This window comes from Manis javanica, chromosome 5, assembly GCF_040802235.1.
Source record: "Manis javanica isolate MJ-LG chromosome 5, MJ_LKY, whole genome shotgun sequence".
NCBI classification, from domain to species: domain Eukaryota; kingdom Metazoa; phylum Chordata; class Mammalia; order Pholidota; family Manidae; genus Manis; species Manis javanica.
Window position 1 is genome coordinate 94,964,130 of NC_133160.1, and position 14,970 is coordinate 94,979,099.

The 14,970-nt window shown below is 37.1% G+C and overlaps 1 protein-coding gene across 13 annotated transcripts in view; it reads right to left on the reverse strand.

Annotated features, from left to right (window-relative positions):
- Positions 1–14,970, reverse strand: part of BMPR1B (bone morphogenetic protein receptor type 1B) — a 402,305-nt gene that overhangs the window by 73,373 nt on the left and 313,962 nt on the right. Inside the window, exon 1 of one of the 13 annotated variants that reach the window (XM_073237277.1) lies at positions 7,182–7,476. The exons of the other annotated variants lie outside the window; for them this stretch is intronic. Within the exon in view, the coding sequence (XP_073093378.1) occupies positions 7,182–7,200 (19 nt within the window). The 5' untranslated portion in view covers positions 7,201–7,476. Of the gene's footprint in view, positions 1–7,181; positions 7,477–14,970 lie in introns of those variants that run through there. 13 annotated transcript variants of the gene reach the window in all.

The following is a 14,970-nucleotide window of genomic DNA, read 5'->3' on the forward strand; positions in this document are numbered from 1 at the left end:
CTCATGATTAGGGGGTTGGAAAGCAAAGAATTCCTGGAGAGACTGATATTCAGGCTGCTTGTGGAAAGCAGCAATTCATATCCGGCTGCTCTGGGACAAAGGAAAGGCAGGCAGTCGAAGAGAATTCCTAACAAGGAAGCCCTTAGCAAGAGGGCTGTTAAAGTAGCAAGGATTGCAGAGCTTATTGCTCAGGAGAAAGGACAGGTAGACAAAATTGTCTGGGTGCACTCAGCCCAGCAGGTTGGGAATTCTCATGATCTTTGGCACCCCAGCTCCCTGGCTGGTTACACAGCTCCAAAGACCCCCTCCATAATACACAGTGTACTGTGCCTTTTTCCGGCCAGCCCCAAATGGCTCACAAACCAGCAAACCCTACCCTGGTGTTAGGCCAGCCAGAAGGAAGGACCATCTACAGCAACTACAAACACAAAGCTTAGAGGCTTATACCTGTGTGCTTGGCCCACTGGCTCAGGCAGTGGAGACAGGCATAGCAGCTGGGAAGCAGGAAACAGCTCTTTCCTCCCACTAGGCACCAATACCACTCCCCTGCAACCCTCAAAATTGCTTCAGGGGCTGAGCAGCTCCTGAGAATAGAGCCTCTGGGCACTAGAGGGTGCCATATACAAATCTGAAATGCCAAAGGAACCTGGTTCAAAGTAAAACTATGAACACACCTGAGAAAGATTCAAAGAAAATCGACCCAATTAATCTTCCTGAAAGGGATTTCAAAATAAAAAATCATTAACTCATTCATGGAGGTACAGAAAAATACTTAAGAACTCAGAAATGAATTTCAGTTGGAGATCCAATCTTTATGGAACAGAGTATCAGAAATGAAACATACAATGGAAAGTTTTAAAAGCAGATTAGATATGGTGGAGGAGACGATAAATGAAATAGAAACTAGAGAAGAGGAATACAAGAAAATGAGGCATAGAGAGAAAAAAGGATCTCTAAGAATGAAAGAATATTGAGAGAAATGTGTGACCAATCTAAATGGAGCACTATTTGCATTATAGGGGTACCAGTAGAAAAAGAGAGAGAAAAGGGGATAGAAAGTGTCTTTGACGAGGTAATTGCTGAAAACTTTCCCAATCTGGGGAAGGAGATAGTCTCTGAGGCCATGGAGATCCACAGATCTCCCAACACAAGGGACCCAAGGAAGACAACACCAAGACATATAGTAATTAAAATGGCAAAGATCAAGGATAAGGACAGACTATTAAAAGCAACCAGAGAGAGAAATAAGATCACATACAAAGGAAAGCACATCAGGATATCATCAGACTTCTCAGCAGAAACCTTACAGGCCAGAAGGGAGTGGCATGATGTATTTAATGCAATGAAGCAGAAGGGCCTCAAACCAAGATTACTTTATCCAGCAAGATTATCATTTAAATTTGAAGGAGGGATTAAACAATTTCCACATAAGCAAAAGCTGAGAGAATTTACCTCCCACAAACCATCTCTACAGGGTATTTTGGAGGGACTGCTATGGACAGAAGTGTTCCTAAGGTTTAATTGCTGTCACCAGAGTAATAAAACCACAGTAAAGAAAGTAGAACAGTTAATTACTAAGCAAATACAAAATTAAATCAACTATCCTCAAAGTCAATCAAGGGATAGACAAAGAGTACAGAATATGATACCTAATATATAAAGAATGGAGGAGGAAGAAAAAGGAGGAGAAAAAAAGATACTTTAGATTGTGTTTGTAATAACATGTTAAGTGAGTTAAGTTAGACTCTTAGATACTAAGGGATTTCACCTTGAACCTTTGGTAACCACGAATCTAAAGCCTGCAATGGCAATAAGCGCATACCTATCGATAATCACCCTATATGTAAATGGACTGAATGCACCAATCAAAAGACATAGAGTCACTGAATGGATAAAAAAACAAGACCCATCTATATGCTGCCTACAAGAGACTCACCTTAAACACAAAGACATACACAGACTAAAAGTGAAGGGATGGAAAAAGATTTTTCATGCAACCAATAGGGAGAAAAAAGCAGGAGTTGCAGTTCTTGTATCAGACAAAATAGACTTCAAAACAAAGAAAGTCACAAGAGACAAAGAAGGACATTACATAATAACAGAGGGATCAATTCAACAAGAAGATGTAACCATTATAAATATCTATGAACCCAACAGAGGAGCACCTACATATGTGAAACAAATACTACCTGAATTAAAAGGGGAAATGGAATGCAATGCATTCATTCTAGGAGACTTCAACACTCCACTCATTCCAAAGGACAGATCAACCAGACAGAAAATACGGAGACAGAGGCACTGAACAACACATTAGAAAGAACAGATGGACCTAACAGACATTTACAGAATTCTGCACCCAAAAGCAGCAGAATACACATTTTTCTCATTTTTCTCAAGGGTACATGGAACATTTACAGGAATAGATCATATACTAGGCCACAAAAAGAGCCTTGGTAAATTCAAAAAGATTGAAATAGCACCAACCAGTTTCTCAGCTCACAAAGGTATGAAACTAGAAATAAATTATGCAAAGAAAATGAAAAATCCCACAAACACATGGAGGCTTCACAACATTCTCCTAAATAACCAATGAATCAATAACCAAATAAAAACAGAGATCAAGCAATATATGGAGACAAATGGCAACAATAATTCAACACTGCAAAATCTGTGGGACGCAATGAAGGCTATGCTAAGAGGAAAGTATATTGCAACACAGGCATACCTCAGGAAAGAAGAACAATCCCATATGAATAGTCGAAACTTACAGTTAAAGAAACAAGAAAAGAAGAACAAATGAGGCCCAAAGTTAGTAGAAGGAGGGACATAATAAAGATAGGAGCAGAAATAAATAAAATCAAGAAGAATAAAACAATAGAAAGAATCAATGAAAGCAAGAGCTGGTTCTTTGAGAAAATACACAAAATAGATAAACCCCCAGCCAGACTTACCAAGAAAAAAAGAGTCCACACACATAAACAGAATCAGAAATGAGAAAGGAAAAATGACTACTGACACCACAGAAATACAAAGAATTATTAGAGAATATTATGAAAAATTATACGGTAAGAAACTGGATAACCAAGAAGAAATGAACAACTTTCTAGAAAAATACAACCTTCCAAGGCTGACCCAGAATGGAACAGAAAATCTGAACTGACCAATTACCAGTAATGAAATTGAATTGGTAATCAAAAATTACCTAAGAATGAAACTCCTGGACCAGATGGCCTCACTGCTGAATTTAGGCCATCTTGCCTAAAGGAATCAAACACTTAGTGAAGACCTAATACCCATCCTCCTTAAAGTTTTCCAAAGAGTAGAAGAAGAGGAAATACTTCCAAACTCATTCTATGAGACCAGCATCACTTTAAAACCAAAACCAGGCAAACACACTACAAAAAAAGAAAATTACAGACCAATATCCCTGATGAACATAGATGCAAAAATACTCCACAAAATATTAGGAAAATGAATTCAAAAATACATCAAAAAGATCATCCATCATGATCAAGTAGGACTTATTCCAGGGATGCAAAGATGGTACAACATTTGAAAATCCATCAACATCATCCACTACATCAACAAAAGGAAGGACAAAAACAACATGATCATCGACATAGATGCTAAAAAAACATTTGCCAAAATTCAACGTCCTTCATGATAAAAACTCTTAACAAAATGGGTATACAGGGCAAGTACCTCAACATAATAAAGGCCATATATGACAAACCCACAGCCAACATTATACTTAACAGCGAGAAGCTGAAAGCTTTTCCTTTAAGATTGGGAACAATACAAGGATGCCCACTCTCCCCACTTCTGTTCAACATAGTACTGGAGGTCCTAGCCACAGCAATTAGACAACACAAAGAAATAAAAGGCATCCAAATAGGCAAGGAAGAAGTTAAACTATCCCTGTTTGCAGATGACATGATACTATTCATAAAAAACCCTAAAGAATCCACTCCAAAACTACTAGATCTAATATCTGAATTCAGCAAAGTTGCAGGATACAAAATTAATATGCAAAATTAATATGGCATTCCTATATACTAACAAAGATCTAGCAGAAAGAAAAATCAGGGAAACAATTCCATTCAGTTGCATCAAAAGAATAAAATACCTAGGAATAAACCTAACCAAGGAAGTGAAAGACCTACATTCTGAAAACTACAAGACACCCATGAGAGAAATTAAAGAAGAAACCAACAAATGAAACACATCCCATGCTCATGGATAGAAAGAATTAATATAGTCAAAATGGCCATCTTGCCTAAAGCAATCTATAGATTCAATGCAATTCCTATCAAAATACCAATAGCATTCTTCAATGAACTAGAGCAAATCATTGTAAAATTCATATGTAACCATAAAAGACCCAAATAGCCAAAGCAATCCTGAGAAGGAAGAATAAAGCTGGGGGATCTCACTTCCCAACTTCAAGCTCTACTACAAAGCCACAGTAATCAAGACAATTTGGTACTGGCACAAGAACAGAACCATTGAGCAATGGTACAGACTAGAGAGCTCTGCCATAAACCAAACCATATATGGTCAACTAATATACGATAAAGGAGCCATGGATATACAATGGGGAAATGACAGCCTCTTCAACAGCTGGTGTTGGTAAAACTGGACAGCTACATGCAAGAGAATGAAACTGGATTATTGTTTAACTCCATACACAAAAGTAAACTCAAAACGGATTAAAGACTTGAATGTAAGTCATGAAGCCATAAAACTCTTAGAAGACAAAACAGGCAAAAATCTCCTGAATGTAAGCATGAGCAACTTCTTCCTGAACTCCTTGAGCAAGGGAAACAAAAGCAAAAATGAACTCATGGGACTACATCAAACTAAAACATTTCTGTACAGCAAGGGACACCATCAATAGAACAAAAAGGCATCCTACAGTATGGGAGAATATATTTGAATGACATATCCAACAAGAGATTAACATCCAAAATATATAAAAAACTCACATGCCTCAACACCCAAAAAGCAAATAACCTAATTAACAAATGAGTAGAGGATATGAAGAGACAATACTACGAAGAAGAATTTCAGATGGCCAACACACACATGAAGAGATGCTCCACATCACTAATCATCAGGGAAATGCAAATTAAAACCACAATGAGATATCACCTCAACCAGTAAGAACTGCCAGCATCAAAAAGACTAAGAACAACAAATGCTGGCGAGGATGCGGAGAAAGGGGAACCCTCCTACATTGCTGGTGGGAGTGTAAGCTAGTTCAACCATTGTGGAAAGCAATATGGAGGTTCCTCAAAAAATTAAAAATAGAAATACCGTTTGATCTGGGAATCCCACTCCTTGGAATTTATCCAAAAAATATAAGTTCTCAGACTCAGAAAGACATATGCACCCCTATGTTTATCCCAGCACTGTTTGCAATAGCCAAGATATTGTAGTAACCTAAGTGTCCGTCAGTAGATGAATGGATAAAGAAGATGTAGTACATATATACAATGGAATACTATTCAGCCATAAGAAAAAAAAACAAATCCTACCATTTGCAACAGCAAGAATGGAGCTGGAGGACATTATGCTTAGTGAAATAAGCCAGACGGAGAAAGAAAAGTGCCAAATGGTTTCCCTCATTTGTGGAGTATAACAATGAAGTAAAACTGAAGGAACAAAATAGCAGAAGACTCACAGACTCCAAGAAGGGACTAGGGGTTACCAAAGGGGAGGGGTGTGGGAGGGCAGGTGGGGAGGGAGGGAGAAGGGGATTGAGGGGTATTATATTTAAAAAAGGATCTGAACCAAGGTGTTTGACAATAAAGTCAAAGGACGAAGTAGGCCTTGGCCGATGGCCCACGTTGAGCTGCAGTCTGCTTCTGTGAGTGCTGTGCTTCAGAGTTCCGAAACTCGTCAGAGGGGACGTCCCACTGGCCACCACCAAAACTTACTCTGCCGCTTTGCAAAGCACTCCAAAGGAGCCCGCTGTAAATGACTAGTTTAAACAGAGTCATTTGTGTAAAGAAGAGAAGAGAGAATGAAGGCAGACAGACCAGAAACCAAATCACCATGTCCATGCTATTCTTTTTCCCCCAAAGAAAAAACCTGGAAAGAATTTAGGATCTGTTTCTAACCCTTTCTGGGTCCTCTAATTGTATAATTGTAAAAGGATACCTTCATTAAGATGCACATTAACCTAAAACTACAAATATATATCTATGTCAAATGTTTAAATATTTGAGTCATAAAATATATAGACAATGCATATTTTTTTAAAAACGTAACTGAGAATACACTATGATCAATTACCACCATTGCCAGGAAGTTTAAGGGTCTATTTCTGATGAGACAATGTGGAATGGTGATCACCAGCAACAAAATGAACTAAAATGAAATCTGAATATTAGAAAGCTAGTAGTGTCCAAACTGTAGCTAAAGAAACTATTCAAAACCTGCAGGGCCATCTATATAGCTTTGTTTATATTTGTGTTGTGTTTCATAGAAAAGCTTTCTAGAGAGATACCAAAAGTGACACGAATTACTAAAATATACTTGCCTTCATTTCGCTGAGTGTACACTTTTCCTTGTTCAAACAATTTATAACCTTCTTGATTAAAGTAACGTATTAACTGTATCTTCAAAACGTTAATTTGTTCTACTGTGTAAATCACTAATTTATCTATAAACATTTTCACAGTTTTTAAAACCTATATAATTAAGAAGCGACCTTGACTTCTGTAATCTATTAATCTAGAATTATATGTCATAGATAAGGGAATTCACAATGTCAAAAACTACAAGCAATTAAATTATATCACAGGGACTTTACACAGCTGCAACACTTGATTTTAACCATGACAATGTTGGAAAATGTATGGAGGCAAACATACCCACCCACTCCAAAATATGTACAACACACAAATTAAAAATAACATATGTGAAACATTGAATAGTTTAAAAGTGGCCTAAATTGTACACTGCCAGGATAGCTAAGCTAAACTGCACTTTCTTGCCATGTGATTTTTGTCCATAAAATTTTGAACACCTTGAATTGTATTCCACCCTCTATGCCAAGAAAGACCGAGTTCTATTATCTTTTTATTGGGGCCAGAATTGGCGTAACTGATCTTTCTTACATTTTTTTGGAGGGGAAAACAGCCTCTGGAAGATATAAAGCCTTTCCCACTACTCACTCTTAGTTTCTGTACGCATGATAGATTGTTGCCAGGTTCCGTGGGATGAGACAGGAGGGGCTCAGAATTGGCTAGGGGTTTCCACTAAAAAGACCAACACGGTAGGCAGCGCTAATCCTGCACCTGTGATGTGTTATTCAGCAGTTAAGAAATGCAGTCCAGACTGTGGTTGCCTAATACAGCTCAGCTGTTTTTCTCAGTACTCCCTTTGATTATAAGCTGGCAAGAGAGATTATTCCGGTCAGGCATTGAGCTATGTTCAGGATACATGGCATATGACAGTGGAAAGGTAAAAGAGAAAAGAAACCTTAGAATCAAAAAATAAATAAATAAAAAGGAAGGAAAGAAAAGAAAAAAAAGCCACTGACCACAGTGTATTATGTAACATTTCCAGATGGTTAAAAGCTGCCTCTGATTATATGCAAGGCACAAAAATATATGCCATTTAAATATCTAGAAGTCTATTTTTATATTACTCTTTTGACATTCAGAATGATACTTTAACATGCAATTTTTAAGTTTATTTTAAAATAGGCACAACTTCACAAATTAGCTACATAAACTTTTTTTTGTCTTTCCTTAAAGAGGTTTACACACTAAATTTCAAACTCTTCTTATCATAGAACCTTTCAACATGTTGGAATAACTGAAAACCAGATGATCAACATTAATTTTATCCTTTTATTAAATCCATATTCTTTGACTTGATTCATCAAAATGTTTTACGTAAAATCTGTATTTGAAATACAACTATCCTATTGTCGTGTATTGTGAAACCAGCATGAAATATTAATTTTAACCAGCATAAAATTACTAGCAAATCCAAATTTATTTAAGAAATATTTACTATACAAAAGGCTGTCTACAAAGCACGATGGTTTCACAAAGATGAAGAAGAAATGGCCACTCCGCTCGCAAGCCTTAGAGTCTAAATGGGGGGAATGTAATAGAAGTTACTTTTTGTTTCTGCTCTCCTGTCATAAAAGGACCGTTCACACCAAAACTTTCATTCTATTTCCTCTTATACTCTATATAAACACAAAACCATCTGTCCCCCAGACTAGTACCTATGACATTTTAAATAAATAATCTAACACCTTACCCAAAATACAAACACCATTTCCCAACAGCAGATGGTTAAAAAACAAAATTAAAAATTCTTTTACAGAACCAGAAAGAGCTAAACAAAGATAATATATCAATTTAAAAATGTAAATATAATTTAACTGTGTACATTAAAGAAACTATTTATTATTTTTGTCTTCATTGATTAGATACCAATGACCTGCTAAGCCAAGCAGTGTACAAAAATGTTATTAGAAAAACTCCACATATATATTAGAAAAATATATATATAAGGAGTGATAGGGTCCAAAGAAATTGCTGTGTGATGCACAGCTTTCCCTTGTATTCAGACATTAGTGTTAGAGATAATATTGCATTTGAAGTTCGAACTTAACACTCTGAGGCCAGCTGTAGGGGGACAAAGATTTAGGAGGCACATTACAAAATGTTATATTAATATTCTCCTACCTATTCCCATAATCTGTTTGTGCATCCAAGGTAAAATAAGATGGTTGGGTTAGATCCTAGGAATGTATATGACTAACAATATATGTACTCTTGATATTTCAAAGCCAAAAAAAATGTTTTTCTGAAATTGTACTTAATTGTCCATTAAAACAGTGCTGAGATTCTGAACCACCATCCACTCTGCTTTGGTTTATAAGAATAAGATTGCCAAAGAAAAATCTTGTTGACTTTTGGGCAGAAACACTGAGAAAATATCTGAATTGAAACTATGTTATTATAATGATTGTGTTATCTTAAATCTGGGTATGGCACAACTGGAACATTCTGGCCTGATGCTGCTCAAACTGTCCCTCTTCTGATAAACAAATGGCTTTAGTTTTCAAAACATTCTCCAATAGTAATCTTATTATTTTATTTTCTAATTGTATAAAGCCTAGTAGATTCAATGTTCTACTACTTTGAAAAGCCTTACTGATCTTACCTTTAAATTGTCTTCTTTATAATTCTTTATCCCATTTTTTATTTCTTCATTAATGCAATAATATACCATTCACACATTGTATTATTCTAAGATCAAATGTTCCCTTCCTCTTCTTTTAAATAATTATCAATAAGGGATCTCACAATAAACAATCAAAAAGAAAAAGATCAGGGGCTCTCTTGTCCCCGCACTGTCCTCTCACTTTATCTCTAAATAAAAGTCTCTCCCTGGCTCTCCTAAAGAAAAAAAAAAGTAAAAGAACAAAAAACCTGAATTTAAGATGCTACATGAGAAATAATTACCTTTCATAAACCTTTTCTTCAGACGTTTTTATATTTTAAGTCACACAAACATAAGGCAGATGTGTCTATGTGTGTTATATTTTTTATATATAACACTGGACTACTTTAATAAATTAGATGTATGATCTTAAATTTCAGGATTGGAGTAAGAAGGTAATAAATACATATTTTTCTATGTTCTATTTAAATGAACACAGTGCTTCCCAACAATAATACTAACGTGGGAGGAAAGGAAAGTGGCTATCTTAAATGGCCACTTTAGTTAGAAAGTGAAAGTTCCACATTCACAAAGAACGTCAGATCAAACAAAATATTTTATGGAAATGTAAGAGTTGGTACTTCAGGTATTAAGAAACCACTCTCTATGCCTGCCTACAGAATGCCCTATTCTCTACCGAAAACCTCAGAAAATAATTCAGTATGCGAGGCAAGCATTCTTACTATTTAGTGAATTAGAGGTTAGGAAAACCTGTCTGCTTTCCCTGTGAAGGTCATCAGGCCTGCTGATCCTCACCAGGAGCAGGCTCACGCTTGGTTTTTGTTTTCTTTTTTTTTTTCTCTAAGTGCATCATGATCTTTTCGAATGAATAGGCCCCACTTAAGATAAATGATTAGTTGGCCATTAGAGTAATTTATTTTCTTTCCATCGTTCTTGGCAGACAAAAAATATTTGTTTCGTATTAAAACTATAGTAGCTCTTTGGTAGTAACATGAAAATTTCCTAACGGCTCCCACTCTCCATCATCAAGTCAAAGCGCCTGACCAGAAAAGTATGAAACTTGTGCTGATTATGAATTGGACAGATAATCTGGAATAAAACAAATCCTTCTAAGAGCTACTTCTAAAAACATTTTTGACCTCCACCCTTAGAACACGGCACTCTGTGAACAGCTTTCATGTGTGCCAAAACCACGGTCAAGGTAACATATTTCTCTTCACATTTCATACCAATAAGGGGAAAAAAAGCCTTGTCCAATAGGCACCATCCCAAACAATCCACCCACCCCAGCTGTGCCAGGCTCTTGCCTTTGTAGAGTTCAGTGTCTCCTTGCTAGCAAGAAAGTATAAGCAGAGAGATCATTAGTTATGACATGTAGACGCTAGCAGATAATGTTGACTCACTTCAGGAACTATTAAACTATAAACAGTGTGCTGAAAGCCATTTATCTGCATTTTAGGATAAACAGCAGAAGCCACTCAATTAAATAGATTGCAAGGCCTAAGTTGCTGATGCCAGACCAAGTGCAGCTTAATTTTGAAAAGAAAAGTCTGTGAATTTAACAAAAATCAACCTAGGATCCCAGGGATGCTGAAATATAACAACTTTAAACATTTTGTTTTATAATATAAAACAGGTAAAATACATATAATTTTCAAAGAGCAAATCATCCAGTTATTGAACTTACTGCAGAGTAGTTCAAGTTCAAAGTAAATTTACTGATACTTTACAGATACTTTCTCTGAAGTGACAACATTTGTGGTAATACTGATGCTGAGCATTGTATGTTATCAGAGAATGCTTTCTCTTTCACTATGTAAAAGGTAAAGTTGAATTAGGTCAGTTTTACTTTGTCAGCACTAGTCCTACTCACAATTTGACAGTTTGGGGAGATAATTTCTAAATGGCCCCTCTAAGGATAAAGAAACACGTAAGTGCTATTTTACATTTATTATGTAAATATATACACATATTTCTATATCCAGCATGTTAAAATGCTTTCAAGAAAAATACCAGTCTAACATGGAAACTTGGAGGTTTTATTCCACAGTTGACTAGAAGAAGAACATGGGATAAATCAAGGCCCTTACTGCAAATACTCTATATGGGTAAAACATGACATTTAGAACTTATTTTCCCTACTTGTCAGAAAACAAATCAAAATCTGCTCTTTTTCACACTTTCAGATGTCAGAAGCCTTTCAAAACAATTTTGAGGTCAGAGAAGAGAACACACAGGTGTGTGTTCTGTCAACTACTGAAAGCAACTGAAGGTTAGCCTGGAATCCGATCCCTCCACCAACACATTCTTGTGGGCATTACAAAGGCTCCCTGAAGGAATATTACACTAATGCTGACTAATTTGAAAAAACATCCCAAATCTCATTAGAGCTATTCCTTAGTGGTATTGTTCCAAACCATCTTGCTAATAACATCAAACTCACTGCCACCTCTTAGCAAACCTTTAATGTTTTCTCCAATATCACGTCTTCAGCTCTACTTCACTGGTAATACAACAGGTTGAGCAACAATAAAACTCAATATCAACACATAAGTCTTTGTCAGATCATGAAAACTATGGCAACCTACCAAAAAATTAAATGTTACGATATCAGTAACAAATGCTTAAGAATAACTGGTTCACAGTAATGGCCACTTGGCGTTGGGCAAACCATCATATATTTTAAATGCTTTTGTAACAAACCTGGGACAGAGAGTTGGCAGGAAAATTTCAACTCTGAAATTAGTTTCTTATGCTAACTAACTGTGTACTTAAGTCTCCAAAATCTCTATTAAACACAAATAGCAACTGAAATATGACATGTTCTTAATTTCTTAAAAAATAATAATGACTGGTCAGACATTCCTACCATGAAATGATTGGGTTCCCAATGAAGATTAGAAAAACTCTGCCTATCAGTAAAATGATCTAAAAAATAGTCATCGATTTCTGGTTATGCTATTAATAATTCAGGATAAACACCATTTTAGGTTTAAAAATTCATTACCAATCATATTAATATTCATTTGAAAGACTTAATATTTATACAACCCTTCCTTTTCATACACACATTCATCCTGCAGATATGTCTACAGTGAGCATCTACAAATAACAAATGATTCCCGCAAAAACTTTCTCTTCTTGCCAAATGTCTAGTATTTTCCAAACCTCAAAAATGTCTCACTACTGAACAAAACCCGCAGCTAATGATAAAAAAAAAACCTGAAACATTTAAAACATTTTTGTCCTTTTTTGTATTCTCAGCCCATCACTCAGCGCCTGAATTCGAGCTAACGTTCTGCGCAGGATGCAGCCTGGCGCTCTCAGCCACATTGGCAGTGGCCAGTGTATTTGCTTTACACTCAACACCTACACATGGAAAATTTCTCAGCTTTCCTTTTCTGCTCAGCAGCAGCACACCCGGGGGCCTCACTCCCAGCATTCCACAGTGCTTGGGGGAAATGGGGCAGGGCTCTCTTGCCTCACAGTTGTATGCGCAGAAGATGCCTCTTGGTTCTGAGATCCTTTTCTGCTTCTTCATTTCTTATCTACCAACACCCAAATGGCTTCTCAAAAACTCAGTATGCTTGAAGACCCAGATGTCTCCTTTCCTCCCTCTCATTCCCCATGGAGAAGATAGGAAACACCAGGTGTGAAACGTCCCTGCTCGCCTCCCCTCCACTCAGCACACACCTCCTAACTGTTTGGGAACTTCATCCTTGCCTGCTGCCCCCAGGGAGCTATCCTACCGTTTGCGAGGTCCCATCTCTTTTCACACTCCAGGGGCACAGTGGGGACCAGGTCTGCCCCACAGAGGATGGCGTGCCTTCATGCATTCCTTGCTGGGTTATGAATAAAGAGGAATTTTCCTGCCTCGATCAACCTAGCTAAAGAAGGGTTTTAGGACAAAGAGAAAATGAGTGTCTTGGGAAAAAAGGGGCACAGGTAAGGAAAACCTGAGATGCTTATGCTGGTGCCTTTATATCAAAATGTACTTACTTATATACAAAACATGTAACCAAGCACCGACTCATAGAATAGGCCAAACCACATGTGTAACAGGATAACTAGACTCCAGACCAGTGTAGGAAGCCTGATTTCTAGCCCTAGCTATGCCCCTGGGTTGGAAATCTCCAGAATGTCCAGAATGTTTTGTTTGGAAAACCAGCACAGTGATGATTTACCAAATTAAGACTTAGGCAGCAAACACAGGTTCCCAGGATATGTTTGTGGAAGGAATACCACTGAATGAATTAGATCACTAGAGAAGACTCAGCCAAACATACCTGTCTAGATTAGAAATTTGGTGCAAAGGAAAGGACCCCTCAAAGTCAGCCCCGTGTCCCAGCAGTGCTGCACGGGGCCCGCGGCTCCCACGACCACACTCCCTAGACGGGGGACACAGGGAGTGGCGATGGGTGATTGTAAATAAAGCAACCAAGTGAAGAAGCAGTGAAGAAGCAGTGAAGAAGCAGTGGCATCTCCAGTAACCAAAACATGCCCAACACTGTAACACGTCACACCTCAACTACTCCCCACTCTGCCCTCACGTAATAAAAAATTTGGGAAAAGGACGTCTACCCTCCAGTGGGAGGTTTGATCATAACTAGCCATGGACAGGAAGAACAAAAATAAATGCAGGCCTGACTGGCTGCAGACACAGGAAATCATTCTCAACTGAATACATAGATCTTCATACATAAGGTAGGAATATGTATACATGAAATCCCTGACTTCATCCACTTAATTCAGGCAGATTTGAAGGCTGTCACCTATATTTACATACTTAGTGAACATTACATACATATAAAATAATTTATGGAGTTTGCACTAATGCAATTACTGAGAAAGGGATTTGAGTAGATTGAAAGGTGTAACTGTATTATATTAGAGAAAGTGAGGTAAAATGACAGGACAAATAGCCAAAAATGAACAGCAGCTGTGGACTTCCAAAGTTAAACTAACGTGTTATAGTATGGAGATAAATTTCTTTTCCCTTGACCTTATTATTTATACAAATGTTTTTTATACAAAATTTAAATAAATGTTGAATTTTACTCTGGTACACTATATTAAGTCAATCAATTTAGTTTATGTTTTTAATTCTACTTAGTGATGGCAAAATAGGAGCAGATTATGAAGAAACACAAAAAGAATAAACATAATAGAGTGGTGGTCCCCACACCTTCACTTCATCCTCCACAGAGTATCTTTGGGTTGTGGTACAGAGAGGAAGCATCAGCATTTATAGTGCAGTGTATGCCCTCCTCTCTAGAAACCAAAAATAGCATGTTTTCCTGAAAGCTTATCAGCTGCTCTGGGGAGATGGGCTCTCAAATGCACTTTGCAGTTCCAAAGACCTCTAGTTCCTCTCCCTTCTTATTACAGTATTAAGTCTCCCCCCACCACTCACTCCGTTTCTAAATCATTTCAGCTAAATTTCTAAGTACTGAGTTTCTAAAGGCCTGAAAAAAACTGCTGGTAATTTTGTTACCAATAGAAGTAATGAAAATCAGCCAATAGTCATAGAAGCCTAGGCCTATTTATCATAACCTTTCTGTCTTCTTTCTCATTTGTTTTTGTGTATTTTTGTTTTAATTGGCATTTGTGTGGGGTGGGTAAGTAAGGTGCTTGCCAAAGACACTTGAGTTCTTTTAGTCTGGCCAAGCAAAGAAGACTAAGAAGAGCCCAAAAAAGGATGAGAAGAATTAGGTTAAAAATCCTGCGATTGAAAGCAATTTAGGGGTCCAAATA